At 33.1% G+C, this 19123-nt stretch overlaps 1 protein-coding gene across 1 annotated transcript; it reads left to right on the top strand.

Moving 5' to 3' along the window:
• Positions 1–291: 291 nt before the first annotated feature.
• LOC145331956 (uncharacterized) lies at positions 292–17946 on the top strand. Its single transcript, XM_080176832.1, has 11 exons — positions 292–370; positions 745–845; positions 1775–1809; positions 2038–2101; positions 2538–2611; positions 7970–8033; positions 8663–8770; positions 9705–9747; positions 10247–10370; positions 11257–11332; positions 17766–17946. The coding sequence occupies exons 6-11, from the start codon at positions 8011–8013 to the stop codon at positions 17866–17868; spliced, it is 477 nt and encodes a 158-aa protein (XP_080032958.1). The 5' UTR covers positions 292–370; positions 745–845; positions 1775–1809; positions 2038–2101; positions 2538–2611; positions 7970–8010; the 3' UTR covers positions 17869–17946.
• The last annotated feature ends 1177 nt before the right edge of the window (positions 17947–19123 follow it).

The raw sequence follows: 19123 nt of genomic DNA, 5'->3' as shown, positions 1-19123 counted from the left end.
GTTGATTTTAATTTTGCTATGTTTTATCATATTTTTAAGGTATGTTTAAATTTGTAGTTTGAAACTTTCACTTTTAAAATAATTGCTGTATTTAGCAACAAGACCAAAATGTTCATAGATGCATATATGTATGATATATAACTTAACACATAACTTAGTATCTAAAGAGGTGCCTATAGTTTTTAAGGCAGTAAATGAAAAACATTGTTTATAAAACATTGAGTACCAGTATAATTTAAATACCAATGTTCACTCCCTCCCGAAATAATTTTCAATTTTTATTCATTTTAGTATTTCTACAAGCTCATATGAACAGCCTGTGGTTCTTGACTTTGATCTGAAGGCTGAACAGTATATACAATGGAAAGAGGTAAGATATTGTAATGAATATATAATTACTTGGATGTTACACTAGATTTTCATGTTCTGTAATAAAGTGAAACTCGCAGCTGGCTAAAATATTGATAACCCCTATCCGACCCTTTTACCCCATACCCTCCCCCCCCCCTACTGTGTGAACGAACCAATAAATTGATTTTCTTGTTAGATATTTTTCCCCTGTCATAATATCCACGTATATTTTAGGTCCATTGGAATGTTTTTGAAAAAGGGAGGAGTGGTAAAGGTTGATTACCACCCCCTCCCCATTTAAATTTTATCCCAGGGGAAAACATTTAGAGAGGGAGGGGGGAGGGAGGGATTTGCAGATTTGTTATTTAAAATGAACAGTCAAATATATTTTAGGATCCAGAATGTAAAAATTTGCCCATAAGATTTTTAAAAGAAAATAGCCTTCCATCCAGAGCTTTAGTATCCAATCCAGGGTCAGGAAACACTCTTGTCAGGTAGGAAGACCATTATGCAGAAACACTTTTGTCAGGTAGGAAGACGACTTTGTAGAATACAGGGTCAGTAAACATTCTTGTCAGGTATGAAGACGACTTTGTAGATAATACTCTTGTCTGGTAGGAAGATGACTTTGTAGGAAACACTAGTGTCAAGTAGGAAGACAACTTTGTAGAACACACTCTTGTCAGGTAGGAAGACAACTTTGTAGAGGAAACACTCTTGTTAGGTAGGAAGACGACTTTGTAGGAAATACTCTGGTCAGGTAGGAAGACGACTTTGTAGGGAACACTCTTGTCAGGTAGGAAGACGACTTTGTAGAATCAAGGGTCAGTAAACATTCTTGTTAGGTATGAAGACGACTTTGTAGGAAATACTCTTGTCTGGTAGGAAGATGACTTTGTAGGAATCACTCGTGTCAAGTAGGAAGACAACTTTGTAGGACACACTCTTGTCAGGTGGGAAGATGACTTTGTAGAGGAAAAACACTTGTCAGGTAGGAAGATGACTTTGTAGAGGAAACACTCTTGTTAGGTAGGAAGACGACTTTTTATGCAACTCTCTTGTCAGGTAGGAAGACGACTTTGTAGAATCCAGGGTCAGTAAACATTCTTGTCAGGTAGGAAGAAAACTTTGTAGGAAACACTCTTGTCAGGTAGGAAGACCACTATGCAGAAACACTCTTGTCATGTTTAAAGAAAACTTTGTAGGAAACACTCTTGTCAGGTAGGAAGACCACTATGCAGAAACACTCTTGTCAGGTAGGAAGACAACTTTGTAGAATCCAGGGTCAGTAAACATTCTTATATATCTTAGTGGACATCTCCTATGTTAGCCTAACAGCTAGTGATTTTAGATATAAAGGACTATGTCAGGCTTAGTTTGGATAAAATTTCAAATTAATCTAATTAGAGTATCTTTTTCTTAGAATTTTAGTAGAATCTTTATCTGGAGTTTTTACAGGTAATATTTTTGGAATAATATGAAATTTTATTTCTAACAAGAACAAAGTTATAAAAATTTTTGATTTGATATAGTCCTAGGGAGGATTGGCTTGGGATGGTTATGTGAACCTCCCATCTTACTTGGACCTTTTAGGGATAGGACCTTTTAAAAGTTTTAAGAGGCTAGGGGCGAAGCCGCTAGTTTTAAATAAAGAATGATTGTAAAATCACTTATACTTCTTTTAAGGGAATGAAAAGTTCGATGAACATTATTATAATGCAGGCTTTTTAGGTGAAAAGAGAGATTTTAGGTAAGTTTTTAAAAAAGATAAAATGATTCTTAACCCTTACAGATCGGGCCCCAATTCCCACCTTAATAGATCGGGGGGGGGGGGGGGGGGGGGGGCTCAAAGACCAGATATCCTTGCCGACGTATAATTACTAAACTTAAAAAGTCATGAAGTTACAGCTCTCCATCTTACCTACAAAAAAAATGAGATTGAGCCCCCCCCCCCCCCGATCTGTAAGGGTTAAATTCAATATCCATTTCTTACTGACTCACTCTTTCCCTCAGCTTTTTCTGCTAGTATCCTTAATTTTGTTCAGAAACGTGTTGTATGGGGGGGGGGGGTAGCAGTTAAATGGATCCCTTTAATACTCTTAAATAATGATTTGTTAGGTCATAGTGGCTGTGCTGCTTATGGATGTTGTCATCCTTGTTTGCTTTAATGTTGAATCCATTTGTAGGGATGGAAGTACCTTGTTACAGAAAACACATTATACAGATACCAATTATTTCTCACCAGTATTCAAATTTAAAGGTCAGTAGTAGCAAAACCCAGGGAGGAAGGGGACATTGGGCTGTTTATAACACTAGTCCTCAAAGTTTTTCAATAACATTTTGTCATTTGTTGGCTCAACAACTTTTGGGACTATTATTGGATTTTGGTTTATTAAGTTAGGTGTTTAAACGTTTCAACTGATTTTTGATATTTTTAGAAGGGTTATTTTTGTGTAGCTTATTGAAGATGTACATCAATTTATTGGCCACTGCGCCCCTAGAAATTAGGTGCTCCTTATTCAAAAGGTAGGGAAGGCAGAAAAATAGTCTAAAACCATCCCAAGACTAAAACCTAAACATTAGATGGCCTAAAACCATTTTTGGATCTAGGTGAAGCTTCCATAAAATAAGGATTTCAATCAATTTTGCAGTTATCAAAATCTTAAGCTAAAAACAAAAAACCTTACTGCAGACTATTATACATTAATAGGATGCGCAAAGTCCCTTACCTAATGAGCAACTACTCTAAAACCATCTTTGATCGTCTTGCCTTCTATTAAGTTAACTAACCTTTTCAGTCTACTTATGATCATCTACTTTTTAAAAGCGAAGCTTATCCATAATTATATATAAACACAGTTTATTTTTATAAAAATTTATTGGTGGAAGACAATTGTCTCACTATTAAATAGATCATCAGTTCCAATTAAGATGTATAAAATAAAGAGTTAAAAAAATATATGTCCTTGCATTTTGAATCCTTTTAATAATAGACTAAATATTAATAACTAGAGTTGGCTCGATATAACTATCTCGCTATTGGCTAGGTTTATTTAATATTTTATTTACTTTTTTTGGTTTTACAATATAAAATACGCTCTATATTACTATAAAATCCATTTGTGGCATTCTTTTTCTAAAAAGCCACCTCATATTGGCATGGTTTAATAACCAATTTAAAATTTATCTAATAACCTTTACAAACTGAAATTTGAATTCATACACTTTATTTCGACCTCTTTAGATTTTTTTGAAAAAGACAGCAATGAATATGTTTTTGAAAACATGTTGTGTTCATCGCAACATGTTGTAACATAAACAGGGGTGGGTTTTTATATAAATAATGCTGCGTTATTTTATTTTTTTATTTTTCCTTTGTCATGAAATCTATGTTTTTTATATGTACTCTCTCTCTCTCTCTCTCTTTAGCATGTAAACTAAGACTGTAAAACAATAATCTTTGTCCAATGCTGATGTACCTCTTTTGGTTAAAGCATCAGGTTTCAGATGTCAAGTTTCAAGGTGAGTGGTTTGAGACTGACCACCGAAACAATATTTTTTTCTATCTTATAGACTTAGGCATGTTAAGGAAGGTTGTAAAACAACAACCTTTGTCTCATGTTGATTTAGCTCTTTTGGTTAAGGCGTTAGGTTTCAGATGCCAAGTTTCACAGTGGGTGGTTCAAGACTGACCACTGAACCAATATTTTTTTTCAATCTTACATACTTTGCCATACAATAGCTTTTTGATATTTAAGTGGTATAATGTAAATGTTTAAAAATATTTTTACTTATACCAAATATTAATTATTAATAAAAAAAAAAGTTAAAAAACATTATTCTTTGTTTTATGCTGATTTAGCTCTGTTGGTTAAGGCGTCAGGTTTCAGATGTCAAGTTTCAAATTGAAAGGTTCGAGACTGACCACTGAAACAATATTTTTTTTCAATCTCATATGCTTTGGTATGTAAACTAAGGCTGTAAAACACCATTGATTGTCTCATGCTGATTTAGCTCTATTGGTTAAGGTGTCAGGTTTCAGATGCCAAGTTTCTAGGTGGGTGGTTCAAGACTGACCAATGAAACAATATTTTTTTTCAATCTTACATACTTTGGCATGAAAACTAAGGCTGTAAAACCATGTCTGATGTCTTATGCTTATTTAGCTCTTTTGGTTAAGGCGTCTGGTTTCAGATGTCAAGTTTCAAGGTGGGTGGTTCAAGAATGACCACTGAAACATTATTTTCTTCAATCTTATATACTTTGGCATGTAAAATAAGGCTGTAAAACAATGATCATTGTCCCATGCTAAATTAGCTCTTTTGGTTAAGGCGTCAGGTTTGGAATGTCAAGTTTCAAGGTGGGTAGTTCGAGACTGACCACTGAAACAATATTTTTTTAAATCTTATATACTTTGACATGTAAGCTAAGTCTGTAAAATACTAACTTTTACCTTAAGCTGATTTAGCTCTTTTAGTTAAGGCATCAGGTTTGGGATGTCAATTTTCAAGGTGGGTGGTTCCTGACCAAACACTGAAACAATACTTTTTTCAATCTTATATACTTTGGCATTTAAACTAAGACTGTAAAACAATAGTTGTGGTCTCATGCTGATTTGGCTCTTTTGGTTAAGGCGTCAGGTTTCATATGTCAAGTTTCAATGTGGGTGGTTCAAGACTGACACCGGAAACAATATTTTTTTCAATCTTATATACTTTGTCATTTAAACTAAGGCTGTAAAACAATGACTGTTATCTTATGCTGATATAGCTCTTTTGGTTAAGGCATTAGGTTTGAGATGTCAAGTTTCAAGGTGAGTGGTTTAAGACTGACCACTGAAACAATATTTTTTCAATCTTATTTACTTTGGTATGTAAAATAAGTCTGTGAAACACCAATCATTGTCTCTTGCTGATTTAGCTCTTTTGGTTAAGGCGTCAGGTTTCAGATGTCAAGTTTCAAGGTGAGTGGTTCGAAACTCACCACTGAAACAATATTTTTTCAATTTTATTTACTTAGGCATGTGAACTAAGGCTGTAAAACAGTAATTATTGTGTCATGCTGAATTAGCTCGTTTGGTTAGGGCCAACTGGCCAATGACTGTTATCTTATGCTGATATAGCTCTTTTGGTTAAGGCGTCTGGTTTCAGATGTCAAGTTTCAAGGTGGGTGGTTCAAGACTGACCACTGAAACATTATTTTTTTCAATGTTATATACTTTGGCATGTAAACTAAGGCTGTAAAACAATAATTATTGTGTCATGCTGAATTAGCTTTTTTGGTTAAGGCGTCAGGTTTCAGATGTCAATTTTCAAGGTGGGTGGTTCAAGACTGACCACTGAAAATAAGGCTGTACTAATTATTTTGTCATGCTAAATTAGCACTTTTGGTTAAGGCTTCAGGTTTCAGATGTCAAGTTTCAAGGTGAGTGGTTTGAGACTGACCACTGAAACAATATTTTTTTTTCAATTTTATATACTTAGGCATGTTAACTAAGGCTGTAAAACCATAATTATTGTGTCATGCTCAATTAGCTCTTTTGGTTAGGGCGTCAGGTTTCAGAAGTCAAGTTTCAAGGCGGGTGGTTCAAGACTGACCACTGAAACAAAATTTGTTTCAATCTTATATACTTTGGCAAGCAATAGCTTTTTGATATAATGTAAATGTTTAAAAATATTTTTACTTATACCAAATATTAATTATTATCTCAGAGAGTGAAAATGATATTTAGTGTTTGGATATATTGGAACCTCATCTCTACCCCTGAGCTACGATGACAGACATGAAAGTGTATAAAATTCTAACGTATACTATAAGAATTAATTTTTGTGTACTTTGTCTTTTTTCATCACTGATAATTGGTCTGCTTCATAGCTCATTTACAGAATGTTGGTTACCTTATCCGTATGTTGCGGGTTCCAGGCTCTCTGAGAGGGGCAGGGTTTTTGTAGTTGTTAAAAATTGGAAGAATTTATAAAACAAAAGTTGTCGCAAATATAGGTATTAAATAAGAAAGAAGTATGTGTTAGAAAATTGTACCCCATGCAGAGGTGAATACTTAAAAACATCAAAAACACTTGAAGACACGTTCGACGACTCAGTCTTCCACGACTCGAGGTTAGATTTTTACCTCTTCTTAAAAACAGCTCAAGACACGTTTGAAGACACATTAAGTTTTGTGTAGTTTCGCGTAATTTTGCGTTAAAAAATCCTCCTGCTTTCCCACCTAATATCCTGTCATTAATAAGAGTTAACACCTTTTTTTCTTAAGTTTTTTTTACATTTTTTCAAAATGAAAATCACAAGCGATTTCGCACCTAGCATTTAGGAACTCTATATTTGAAGGGTAGAAAATAGCATAAAACCATTTATAATAGGATATTGTATTGTATAACAAACAATTTTTAATGAATAATAAAATAAAGCTTCGGTCCCTCCGAAAATAGCAATTGATAATATACTTATGATATTTAATTTTACTATCCGTGGAAATATTAAATAAATATTTGAATAAAAAAATGAGTAAAAATACTTGTTTGTCACCCTATGACCCCCTACTAAAGGAAAGTGCCTATTTTGCAGACGAACATACACACACTGTTCGATGTAAATTCAGAACACTTCGAAGAATTCTTGAATTACCTACTTGAAGACTGGTCTTCAAAGAGTAGCTCTTCAAGAAAAAGTTTTTAAGAATTACTTTTTGCCAAAATACTTGAAGACTGCAAGACTTCAAGACGTCGACAATGTTTTAAGTATCCACCTGGTTCTTGTAACTTATATCCTACATTGGCTTGGGGGATTAACATCTTGATATAAAAAGGGGTAGGTGTTTGAAGGGAACTTTTAAATATAAAAAAATAGGTCATATTTTATCATTTGCAGTTACAATTTTTTTTCGTTAATTTAGGCATGTTAGAATAGTTCTATCGATTTCAAACTTTGCATAGTGATTCATATAGTAGTTAGGTACGATTTAAAAAACGTAGCAACTCTATAAACGTTACCAGCATGTCCGTACGTCCATTTCAAACATGTTAAATTTGAACTATGTGATATAATAATCCGATTGACCTGATTTTTGGAATACTGATTCCTTGGACAACAAAGTACAATGTTAAAAGCGAAGCATCTCTATAATCAATTCCAAAAAATGTAAGTATGTCCTTATTTAATATTCTGTTTAAGCAGTTTTTCAACACTAATTACAATTTCTTTCGACTTTTGTACATTTATATTTTGATTATTTAGTTCTGACACTCTACTAGTGTTAATATTCCTAACGTTTCAGAGCTTGTTAGTTAATATATTACAATAGCGGTTTCATCCCTAGAATCTAGGGACTTTGCCCCAAAAGATTTGATGAAACTGATTTTTTTGTCTTTTAGATTTAAAAAAAAAGTAAATAAAAATTTAGTCTACACCTCTTATGTTTTATTTTATAGGGTTAGGTGTCCCCCCCCCCTCCAGAAAATAGCTTATAACCATCACAGGACCAGTATATATATTACCTGAAGAGTAGAATCCAATCGGTTCAGTGGTTACCGAGATCTTAAGCTTCAGACGGACGGACGGACAGACGAATGGACGGACGTTGTATTAATATTAAATGTTCTAGGTAGGGGTGTGCTCATTATAAGAAATCCTTTTGATTCAATCATGTCTACATCAAATTTTAAAAGGTAGATTATATTTTTCTTTTGCCAAGGGGGCTTTTGGCAACCCCCCCTTTACCACTTTACTATAAGCCCCACAAAAAAATAGCGCAAAAAATATGACATTAAAAATTATTTTAGGGTCAAAAAGTTAAAATCAAATAAGTTTATCCTGAAAACAAATTCTGGGCTCGGCAGCCGCGCGTCAGCAACGATTAAGCCTCAAAATTAAACCCGTTTGGATGCTTAAACTTTTTTTTGGAACAGGGATTGCCATATTTGAGGCTTAGACTTACAGATGATTTTTAAAAATTGTAAAAAGTTGATTTCTATGATGCTTACAGTCAGCTGACGAGCCCTGAAGGCAATTTTTTATGATTTCTCCCCCCAAAATAGTTTTAAGCCTTCTCGGGACCTATGCGAAGCTACCCTGTTTAGGAGAACCCGATCGGTTTAGCGGTTAGCGAGATCCTTCGGTACAGACACACAGACAAACAGACTAATAGACAAACAGAAAAAAACAAATATTCTGATACTTTATTATAAGGATATTTTAGAAGCAAAGATCTGTGTACGTGTGTCTGTTCTTCTGTTATACTAGGATAGCCGGATACTTTATTACTAACAATACTAACAATTTAATGTTCTTTTTTTAGGCCTGAAAACCAAACTGATGAAGTAAATTTAGGCCTCCTGACCTATGTACCCTTTCAAGAGTTCATGACAGATCGTTATAACAAATTTGCTTTTGAAAGCATTGCCAGGTTTGCGCATTGTAATGGTTATTTATCGCTTCGTATTATAGACAACTTTCTGCGGCTATTAAAATTATAACAGATTATTGTTAGCTTCGAGGGGCCAAAGGCTAACAAAACTGGTGAAATTTTATGATTTTTGTGGAATATTGGCTGTAATTCAATGTTATACATAATTTTTCAGTATGGCTGAGAACCGATTTGAATCCAGCGGATATTAATCGTTTTTGAAGCAATGCATCCATGATCCAAAAATTACATTACTTATTACTTAAATCGTATATGACTAAATATAAAAAAAAAAGATTTTAAACTTGACATCTTTGACCCTCTAGACTTGAAATTTATTAATTATATGTTAGTCAAATATATTATAATTAAATCAATTAGAATACAATAATAAGATATTTTTAAAAGCGAAGCTTTTCTATAATTAAGGTCGGTCCGTCCTCCGTAACGGATAGCTTTTTTGTTAAATTAGGCATGTTAAAATTGTCCTATCGATTTCAAACTTTGCATGATGATTCATAAAGTAATAAGGTACGATTTAAAAAGCGTGGCAACTCTATAATCATTACCAGAATGTCCGTTTTAAACATGTTGATTTTTTTTACTTTTTAACAACAAATTTTTATGTGATCTAATTATCCGATTTATCTGATTTTTGGTATACTGATTTTTAGGACAACAAAGTAAAATACTATATGCGAAGCAACTCTATAATCAAGTCCTAAAATGTAAGTATGTCCATAAACATTATCCTGTATCAAGCAGTTTTTCAACAAATTTATTTAAAACTTTGCTTCAACTCTTATACATTTATATTTTGATTTTTCATTTCTGACACTATACAAGTGTTAATGTCCGTTTGTCCTACCGTTTCAGTGCTTCGCTTTTATGGGTGTTGTCAGCCTTGTTTTCCTAAAAATATAAAATTGCATAGGTGGTATCATATAATAAGAGACTGGTTAGATTTTGGAGAGGAGGTAATTTATCTAGTTAAGCCTTAATTTTACTAAAATGATAAATATAATAAATAGCTTTTAAAAGCATTATTATTTTATAATAAACTAGCGGTTACGCCTCTAAAGGCCTCGAGGGGCAATTTAAATATTTTTTTTCTTCAAATATCTAAAAAATGAGAAAAAATGTATATTTTGCGTTCAAGTCTCTACGTGTAAGCGAGAATATTAATTTTTTTTTATTTCTCTTTCAGCTAATTTCTGATTATAATGATGAAGTTACTCAAGCTACGTCCAAGGGTTGATTGTCCCCCTCAAACCCCTCATATTACACCCCTCAAAATAAAAAGTTTAGACGTCTCTGAAGCTACTCCAAATTTTACCACGTCTGTCCTTTCATCTATAGAAAAAAACAATCTTTCTATTCTAAGTCTTTTGCTATTTGTTCGCTATCGTTTTTTTTTTATCATTTCAAAACCTTCGTCAATGTCATTTATCCTTATCCTTGTGAAATTATTTATAGGTTGATGTAATATTTTTTGAAGAATTAGTAGAAAATCCAGCAGAAATTATTGAGGATCTTTTATTTAAACTCAGAATTCCAATTGATCCGCAAAGGAAAAAATGTTTCCTGAAACATTTAAATGGTAAGAATCTTTGCAGATTTTTATTAAATTTTGATTGTTAGGTGTCCAAGCGTTTCAACCACAAATTGTTATCTACAGAATGGGGATGTACATTAATTTATAAGCCATTGTCTTATCCCTTTAGATATCTGATTTTAGTACATTTGATTTAGTAGCGAAGCAACCCTATAAGTTTTTCGGTCTTTTATATAAACTTTGAATTCCAAAAAAATGTTTTGTAAAACATTTAATGGTGAGAATATCAGTACATTTGATTTAATAGCGAAGCAACTCTTTTTTTTTATAAACTTAGGATTCCTCTAAACCTTCAGAGAAAGAAATGGCTTTTAAGATATTAAGATTGTATGAATTGTTTTTTGTTCTATATAATGTACATTCCAAATTACGAAAAACAAAATTGTCCCTTCTGTAGAAAGTTTTGACACTAAAGGTTTGCACAATTCAATCAAGTTTTACTATGATTACACAAAGTTCTTAAGCCATCTAATAACAGATTGTGTTTTTAAAACTTTGGGTTCCAGTAAAATCTACAGTCAATTGTAACATTTTTCTTTGAAAATATAACAGCTAAATTTATACAATGAGTAAAAACAATATAAACCAAAAATTATTTTTTTTAAAAACACTTAATCTTTATTTGGAATGGATGTAGTCTAATATGTGGATATTATGACAGGTGAAAATTCTTGCCAACTTGAACATAATCTATTGGTCAGTTTGTTCATACAGTATGAGAGGAGAAGATGGGGTAAAGGGGGTGGATCGTTATTAAACCAGCTGCACGTTTAACATTTTTAGAGTACATGATAATCTGGTGTAATATCCAAGTAATAATAAATCTATTCTATTTGGCTTATTGTTTTTTAAAATGTAAATATTACACTAGAAATGAAAGAGAAGGCACATAGAACAAAACACCATGATAGATATCCATTTACAGAAGAACATAAATTTATTTTTAGGTAAGCATTTTTATTTTAAATTCTGTTATAACAAAGATGACAAAATACAACAGTAGTGAACCACAAGAAATCTTGAATGGAAAAACGTTTAAAAGTGATTTAATAAAGAAATAAAATCACAAAACCTTTCACCAACCGATCAATTTAATTATATACTGGATCCTCATTGGTATCTTCACAAATCCATTTAACTTCAAGACTGATAGACGGACGGACAGACAAAGTGAATTTTAGCTTTTCTTCCAACAAGAACAAGTATGGCGAAAAATAAGATTTATCAGTGTTTAAAAGTAAATGACGAAAACCTCAAGAAGGAAGAGGACAATGTATGATAAATTAGTCTACAACCCTTTCTCTCATCAGTATTACAAAATTAAATCAAAAAGGATAGGAAGTCTCATTATCTAAAAGGGTGTAAAACTATTAGGTAGTAAAAAATACCAGAGACATCGCTAGTTGAATAAATATATATTCAAGATTAATATTCCCCTACGCACCCCAGAATCGTCTTGAGAAAATCCGTAAAATTCAAAAATGAAAGGGTTAATATAACCCTTCGCACAGGAAGTTGAAATTTAAGCCTAATATGTTATTTCTGACCGATATCTAGCCGTTCAGTTAAATTCGGACGTTTAATATAATTGAAAAAGGGAATATAACTCAACGTTCGCTGGCCGTAGAAAAATAATAAAATAATGGAAATTTAATTGGGAACGTTCTCATAAATATTGTTTAAACAAGGATGACAACATCCATAAAAGCGAAGCACTGAAACGGTAGGACAAACGGACATTAACGCTTGTATAGTGTCTGAACTGAATAATCAGAATATAAAAGTATAAGAGTCAAAGCAAAATTGTAAGTAAATTTGTTGAAAAACTGTTGATATAGGATAATGTTTAAGGACATACTTACATTTTTAGGACTTGATTATAGAGTTGCTTCGCTTATAATATTGTTCTTTGTTGTCTCAGGAATTAATATACCAAAAATCAGATCAAACGGATAAATAGTTCACATAAAAATTTGTTGTTTAAAAAGTAGAAAAATCAACATGTTTAAAATGGACGTACGGACATTCTGGTAATGATTATAGAGTTGCTACGCTTTCTAAATCGTACCTAACTACTACAGGAATCATCATGCAAAGTTTGAAATCGATAGGACAATTCTAACATGCCTAAATTAACGAATAAAAGCTATCTATCTCGGACGGACGGACGGACGGACGGACGGACGGACGGACGGACGGACGGACGGACGGACGGACGGACCGACCCTAATTATAGAAAAGCTTCGCTTTTAAATATTCACACAACCTTTTTTTCTTTTTCAGTTTTCTGGAATTTGATTTAGCAAATAATAATTGGCGTTTATTTATATAAAGTAGTAAGAGTTTTTTGTCTGTTCGGGATCTTGCTAACCGTTGAGCTTTTTAGTAAACTAGCGGCTGCGCCCCTAGCATCTATGGGCATTTCATTCCAAGGGAAATGGAAGGGTAAAAATAGCTTAAAACCATAATTAGACTTATTTGTAAAAACAAAATAGCCTAAAACCATGCTAAGGCTAAGGAGAACCATATCGATTCAGTGGCTAGCGAGATCCTTCGCTACAAACAAAAAAAGCTTAGTACTTTATATAATAGGATATTAAATAAATAAAACCATTTAGGTATAAAATTTGCATATAATTAGGATTGGTCCGTCCGTACATCTGACCGGCAGAGATGGATAGCTTTTTTCGTTAATTTATGCATGTTAGAATTTTGATTAGTTAATAAGTAAGTTTTAAGACAGTTGGGCAATTTTTACACGTATCTCCTAAACTATACATAGCATAGCAATCGATTTTGAGGAAAAAATTAGGGTAAGTTATCATTTTAATGCTTAATTGCTTTATAATTGGCAAAAGCCTTCAAAAAAGACAGAACTGTTTGAAGAAAGATTAAAGATTATTAAGTTAAGATTAAGGAAATTATACTTTGTACTTGTAGTTAACTGAGTTAAGTATCCAAGGGTGGGGGGGGGGGGGGGGGGGAGAAAGGGGTCATATCATACATACATGTAAGATGATATTAACAAGGACAAGACAAAATTATTGGTATAGGATTGCTTATTAGTAGGATTGTATGACTATGTTAATGTTTGCTTATTTAAGTAATTATAAAATGTGTTTTTTTTATTATTTTTTAAAAATTTAAATTGAAAACGTGTTTGAATTTGAAATAATAAAGGTTTAATTGTTAAATGGGTTTGCTGAAAAAAAAACAATTGTAGAGTATGTACGCTTCCCCTATCCTATCCCCGCTTAACTTTCTTATAGTATTATCCTTTTGCAAAATGAGGGCGGGGGGGGGGGGGGTATTAATAGACCCTTACACTGCATTTTAAAAGCGAAGCTTTTCTATAATTAGGGTCGGTCTGTCCGTCCATAAAAAACGGATAGCTTGCTTCAAGCTAACAAAACTTTTATATTTGTAATAGAGTCAAGTTGACATTTCTTCAAAAAATAGTTCTACTTAAATAATACTCTAAACGGATACTTTTTCAATTTTTGTACTAAAATTGCAACCCCCCCCCCCCCAATTCTAAGTCATTTAATCTAACGTTGAAACAACTTTTTTCTCCGCCCAGAATTTTATCCTTTTATCCCTTATCTTAAAATTATGGGCGGAGTGTTATGGCCGATGAAAAAATTACGTTAAAAGGACTTTTTCTCCGCCCAGAATTTTATGCCCACTGGGCCATTTTCACCGCCCCCCAATTCTAAGTCACTAAATCTAACGTTGAAACGACTTTTTTCTCCGCCCAGAATTTTATCCTTTTATCCCTTATTTTAAAATTATGGGCGGACTTTTTCTCCGCCCAGAATTTTATGCCCACTGGGGGTGGAGTCTAAAAGGGTCCTGAATGTAATTTGGTCTATCTCATGGACGGACGGACCGACCCTAATTATAGAAAAGCTTCGCTTTTAAAAAGTAAAATTTGTTGTTAAAAAAGTAGAAAAATCATTAGGTTTAAAATGGACGTACGGAAATTTTGGTAATGATTATAGAGTTGCTACGCTTTCTAAATCGTACCTAACTACTAAAGGAATCACCATGCAAAATTTGAAATCAATAGGACAATTCTAACTTGCCTAAATTAACGAAAAAAGCTATCCGGTATGGACGGACGTACGGACAGACTGACCCTAATTATAGAAAAGCTTCGCTTTTAAAAATCAGATATAAAGATTGATTATAAGATATAAAAAAAATATTAAAAAGGTTGGACGTGCGGACTTTCTAGTAAGGATTATAGAGTTGCTACGCTTCATAAATCTTTACTTAACTGTTATAGGAATTATCATGCAAAGTTTGAAATCGCTAGGACAATTCTAACATGTCTAAATTAACAAAAAGAGCTAACCGTTACGGACGGACTGACGGACAGACTGGCTTTAATTATAGAAAAGCTTCGCTTTTAAAAACAAACAATAAACTAACCCGCCTTTTTGTCAAATAAGAGAGAGTTTTGTAAAATTAGGGTCGGTCCGTCCGTAATGGTTAGCTCTTTTCGTTAATTTCGGCATGTTAGAATTGTCCCATCGATATCAAACTTTGCATGATGATTCCCATGACAGTTAGGTACAATTTATAAGGCTTAGCATTTTGACAACATGTTGTTGTATAATATGCTTCTCCTATTCATCTGATTTTTGGAATATTGATTCTTAGGACAACAAGGTAAAGTATTATAAGCAAGGCAACTCTACAATAAAATCCTAAAAATGAAAGTATGCCCTTTTATTTGATCCTATATATGTGCAATTTTGCAACACATTTATGTATAATTTTGTTAAAATAGTTAAAACCTTCCCTGGACTAATAAGAAGCTACAGACAAAAAAGCTTACTACTTTATACAATAGGATACATCTGTGCTTCGCTAATAACGGATGTTGTCATCTTTGTTAATTGTGAATTAACATTTTTAGTAGCGAAGCTACTCTATAATTTGAAATGTCCGTCTGTCCATCTGTCCGTATGTCTTAGTTTGGGGGAAACATGATTTTCTCGGCTCCTATAAAAGATAAAAGGCTAAAACTTCTTGTCAACATTCTTATACTTGATTATTAGTAGCGAAGCTACTCTATAATTTAAAATGTCCGTCTGTCCTTATGTCCGTCTGTCTGTATGTATTAGTTTAAGGAAAACGTGATTTTCTCGGCTCCTATAAAAAATAAAAGGCTGAAACTTTTTTTCAACATTTTTATACTTGATTATCAATTTGCATTAATTATTACATTGTTCCTAAACGTCCTAAAAATCAACGTTTTAAAAATCATGTTTGAAAGTGACATACAGACATTTGTTAAAGATTATATAGAGTTTTTTAGAGTTGCTACGACCTATAAATAATGCATTAAGATTAAGAATGATAATACAAATTTTGAAATTTATAGGGTAATTCTAGCATGCCTAAATTAATTATCGGCGTTTTTTTTCTAGCTAGGCAGGCAAGGGGGCCGAGCGCTGCGGCTAGGCAGGCAAGGGGGCAGAGTGCTTTAAATTGCTTTAAAAATCCGTGGAAAGCTGTCCAAAAATCGCATGTTAAATTATATATAGCATCGTAAGGTTATATAGATTTTTGTTAAGTTAACATTTAAGAAGATAGTTTTACAATGAAAGAAATAACTATTAAAAACCTTATTTTTATTATTTTTAAATCTTATGATTGTATGTACATTTCTATATTTGTAGAAAACAGTCATTGGATTTTTATTTTAATATCCGTGGAAAGATATATAGTGAGTTTGTTTTTTCTGTGTTTAAGAAATCTAGTTAAATCTCTTTCAAGTTTTACATGTAATATAACACGATGCCCTTCCATTGGGTTTTTTTTTGGGGGGGAGGGGGATTATATCCTGGGCCATAATTGATAATACATTTTAAAAGCGAAGCTTTTCTATAATTAGGGTCAGTCCGTCCGTCCGACAAAAACGGATAGCTTTTTTTGGTAATTTAGGCATGTTTTTCAACAAATTTGCTTACAATTTTGCTTCAACTCTTCTGACACTTTTTAAGTATATACAAATATTTTTGTTGTATGTATTTCTATATCAACGATTTTGGATTTAGTCAACCTTGTTCCATTGTTGAATGAATATACAGGTTTGTACTCATGGGTAGGGGAAGGGTCAACTTATAATACATGTAACATGAGATCTTACAGAACAAGAATAAACATTTCCACTCCTAAGGTAAATTCTTATAATAGTTTTTTCTTTCTTTGTATTATTAACGGCTTTATGCGGATATTTTCGTAGAAAACTAAATATAATACGATGCTAGACGAGAAAATTTTTTATTAAAATACTAAGGCCTACAGACAAAGGTCCACTTCTTTAAATTATATTGAATTATTAAGGCAGACATATGGATTATAGAGAAGATATGCTGAAACAACAAATCTCTATTGCTCTCTTTTGAAAAGTGAGGGTTGTGGGGTGGGTGGGGTGTGTGGATCTCGCTAACCGCTGAACCGATAATGTTCTCCTTTACAGTGAAGCTTATTAAAGGTCCTGGGAAGGTTTTAAACTATTTTTGAACCCCAAAAAAGTATTTGTTTAACTCTTTTGAAACTCAAATCTAAAATGGGATGAGGACGACTTTTCCTCCTCCTACCAGTGCCAGTGCCCCTAGAGGCTTCTAGGGGGCGTAGCCACTAGTTTTATATAAAGTAGTAAGCTTTTTTCTATCTGTAGCGAAGGATCTCCTAACTACTGAACTGATATGGTTCTCCTTTACAGTGACGCTTCTTAAAGGTTCTGAGGTGGTTTTAGGCTATTTTTGCCCTTCCATATGCCTTTGAATATATATAGCCCCTAGATGCTTGGGGTGCACGCAGCCGCTAGTAACTAAAAAAAAAATATGAAAATAAAAAAGATTGTATAAGGTTTCGTGATTTATCAAGAAGTAAAGGTATTCCATCAAATTATTATTTATTCCTTTTTTTTTGGGTCACAATAAAATGGAACGCTAGGCTTGGAATATAATGTAGGGATTTAATATATCAGAACGATAGGTTACTGTCCAGTAATAATACAGTTAAAGTTTATTATCTTTAACCCCTTTCTATAGAACAATTCCCCCCGTCTCAAAATATACGGAAATCTAGAAATAATTGACCATGTGTGAAATTTGAGTCCAACGTCTTCAAATATTATATTAGTTTTGAACTAGCGATATCTCTGAAAAATACCAGTTCTTTCTAAAATCTTGTTAAAGAGGGGTGTTGACACCCCCTACCAATCAAATCCATGTTTTATTTTTTATTGATACATAAAGGTAAATGGAATAGGACGACTGACTGCCTGTCTGTATGTCCTGTAAGATCCCCTGAATGACTAGACCGATCGTTCAATTATTTTATAATTTGTTATGTTTTTAGAATTATGATTGACGATGCCAAAAGAAGATTAAAAGAAAAACTTGGAATATCTCTCCCCTTACATAAATATAATTGCTATAGTGACTGTGATTCATTATATTAATAAATTATAGAGAAGCTACAGAACAAATAAACAAGGACGTTCAAAAATTTTACCCCGGGGGTAAATTTTGGGGTGGTAAAAAAATTACCCGTGTCAACAGATTTCATATGGGGTAGTTCCCCCCCCCCCCCAGCAAATTTTACCTTCGATGTAAAAATTTTTTATGGGGGGGGACGTACCCCCCCCCCCCAAAACAAAAATTAACCCCCCTACCTTAAAAAAATTTACCCCCCCCCCCCCCAAAATGAAAAAGCTTGGACGCCCCTGCAAATAAACAGTATCAATTTTAAATATATCTGTGTTTTAATTAATATACATAATTGTTATACTGGATGTATTTCATCGTAAAGATAATGAGTATATCCTCTGCTAAAAGTTTTTGAAATTATTAATTGTAATAAAATGATGATTTTGCCACCTCCTCCTAAATCTAATAGGGTTAATAAGTAGGGTTTATATAAAGATTACTGTAATAATAATCACGAAACCTAGCAATAATAATAACATTGCAGTTTTCCTCCATGTGCCTATTTAGATTGGATAGTTCCAAAGCAGCAGTGTCCAAGCATTCAAAACAATACCCTTAATATACAGAATTGGTGTAATAGTGACTTACAGAACAGAGGTGGATTCTTAAAAAAAATTTGCCCCACTAATCGCTTATATAGTAGGGCGAAATTGTGATAAATCCACTAAAATCACATTAAAAATTAAGCGATTAGTGGGGCAAATTTTTTTTAAAGAATCCACCTCAGGTATTTAGTGTCATAAAAACATACCCCTAGAAACCTTTTTTGGAAAAATATATATTTGTCTTTTGTAGCATAACTAATCTACCAACGGACTAAGAAAATTATATACTGGAAGCTTATCAGTATAGTAAATCTTCCTAAATAAATAGTCAGACGAAATTTCGATTTCTAGAGTAGCCTCGATACTAAACTAAATTAGGAATATATATTTCTGTTTTTGGCCCCAGGAACCAGACACACATAATTGGAGGAGGTGCCGTGATTTTGTGGGCGGGGCCAACATTTAGATTAAGATTCTACTTTAAATGAGAAATTGATTTCAGTAAAGTTCAGAGCTGGATCTTTAAATCATTTTAGTGGTGAGCCAGATCGGGGTGAGCCAACTTTCCACCAATGAGAGCACGGCATTTTATGAAATGCCGCGCTGTGATTGGCTGAAATTCGGCTCACCCCGATCTGGCTCACCACTAAAATGATTTAAAGATCCAGCTCAGGGAAGAAGG

Source organism: Acartia tonsa, chromosome 1, assembly GCF_053477335.1.
Source record: "Acartia tonsa isolate MP-2025a chromosome 1, ASM5347733v1, whole genome shotgun sequence".
NCBI lineage: Eukaryota > Metazoa > Arthropoda > Copepoda > Calanoida > Acartiidae > Acartia > Acartia tonsa.
This window is presented reverse-complemented; position numbering and strand designations above follow the sequence as displayed.

What these genes read in the sequence shown, in the direction of transcription:
- LOC145331956 (XM_080176832.1), top strand. Translation starts at nt 8,011, where the DNA reads ATGTCTACATCAAATTTTAAAAG. An exon ending in GGTTAGATTTTGGAGAGGAG is followed by an intron (nt 9,748 to 10,246) that starts GTAATTTATCTA and finishes AATTATTTATAG; the next exon opens with GTTGATGTAATATTTTTTGA. An exon ending in TTTCCTGAAACATTTAAATG is followed by an intron (nt 10,371 to 11,256) that starts GTAAGAATCTTT and finishes ATATTACACTAG; the next exon opens with AAATGAAAGAGAAGGCACAT.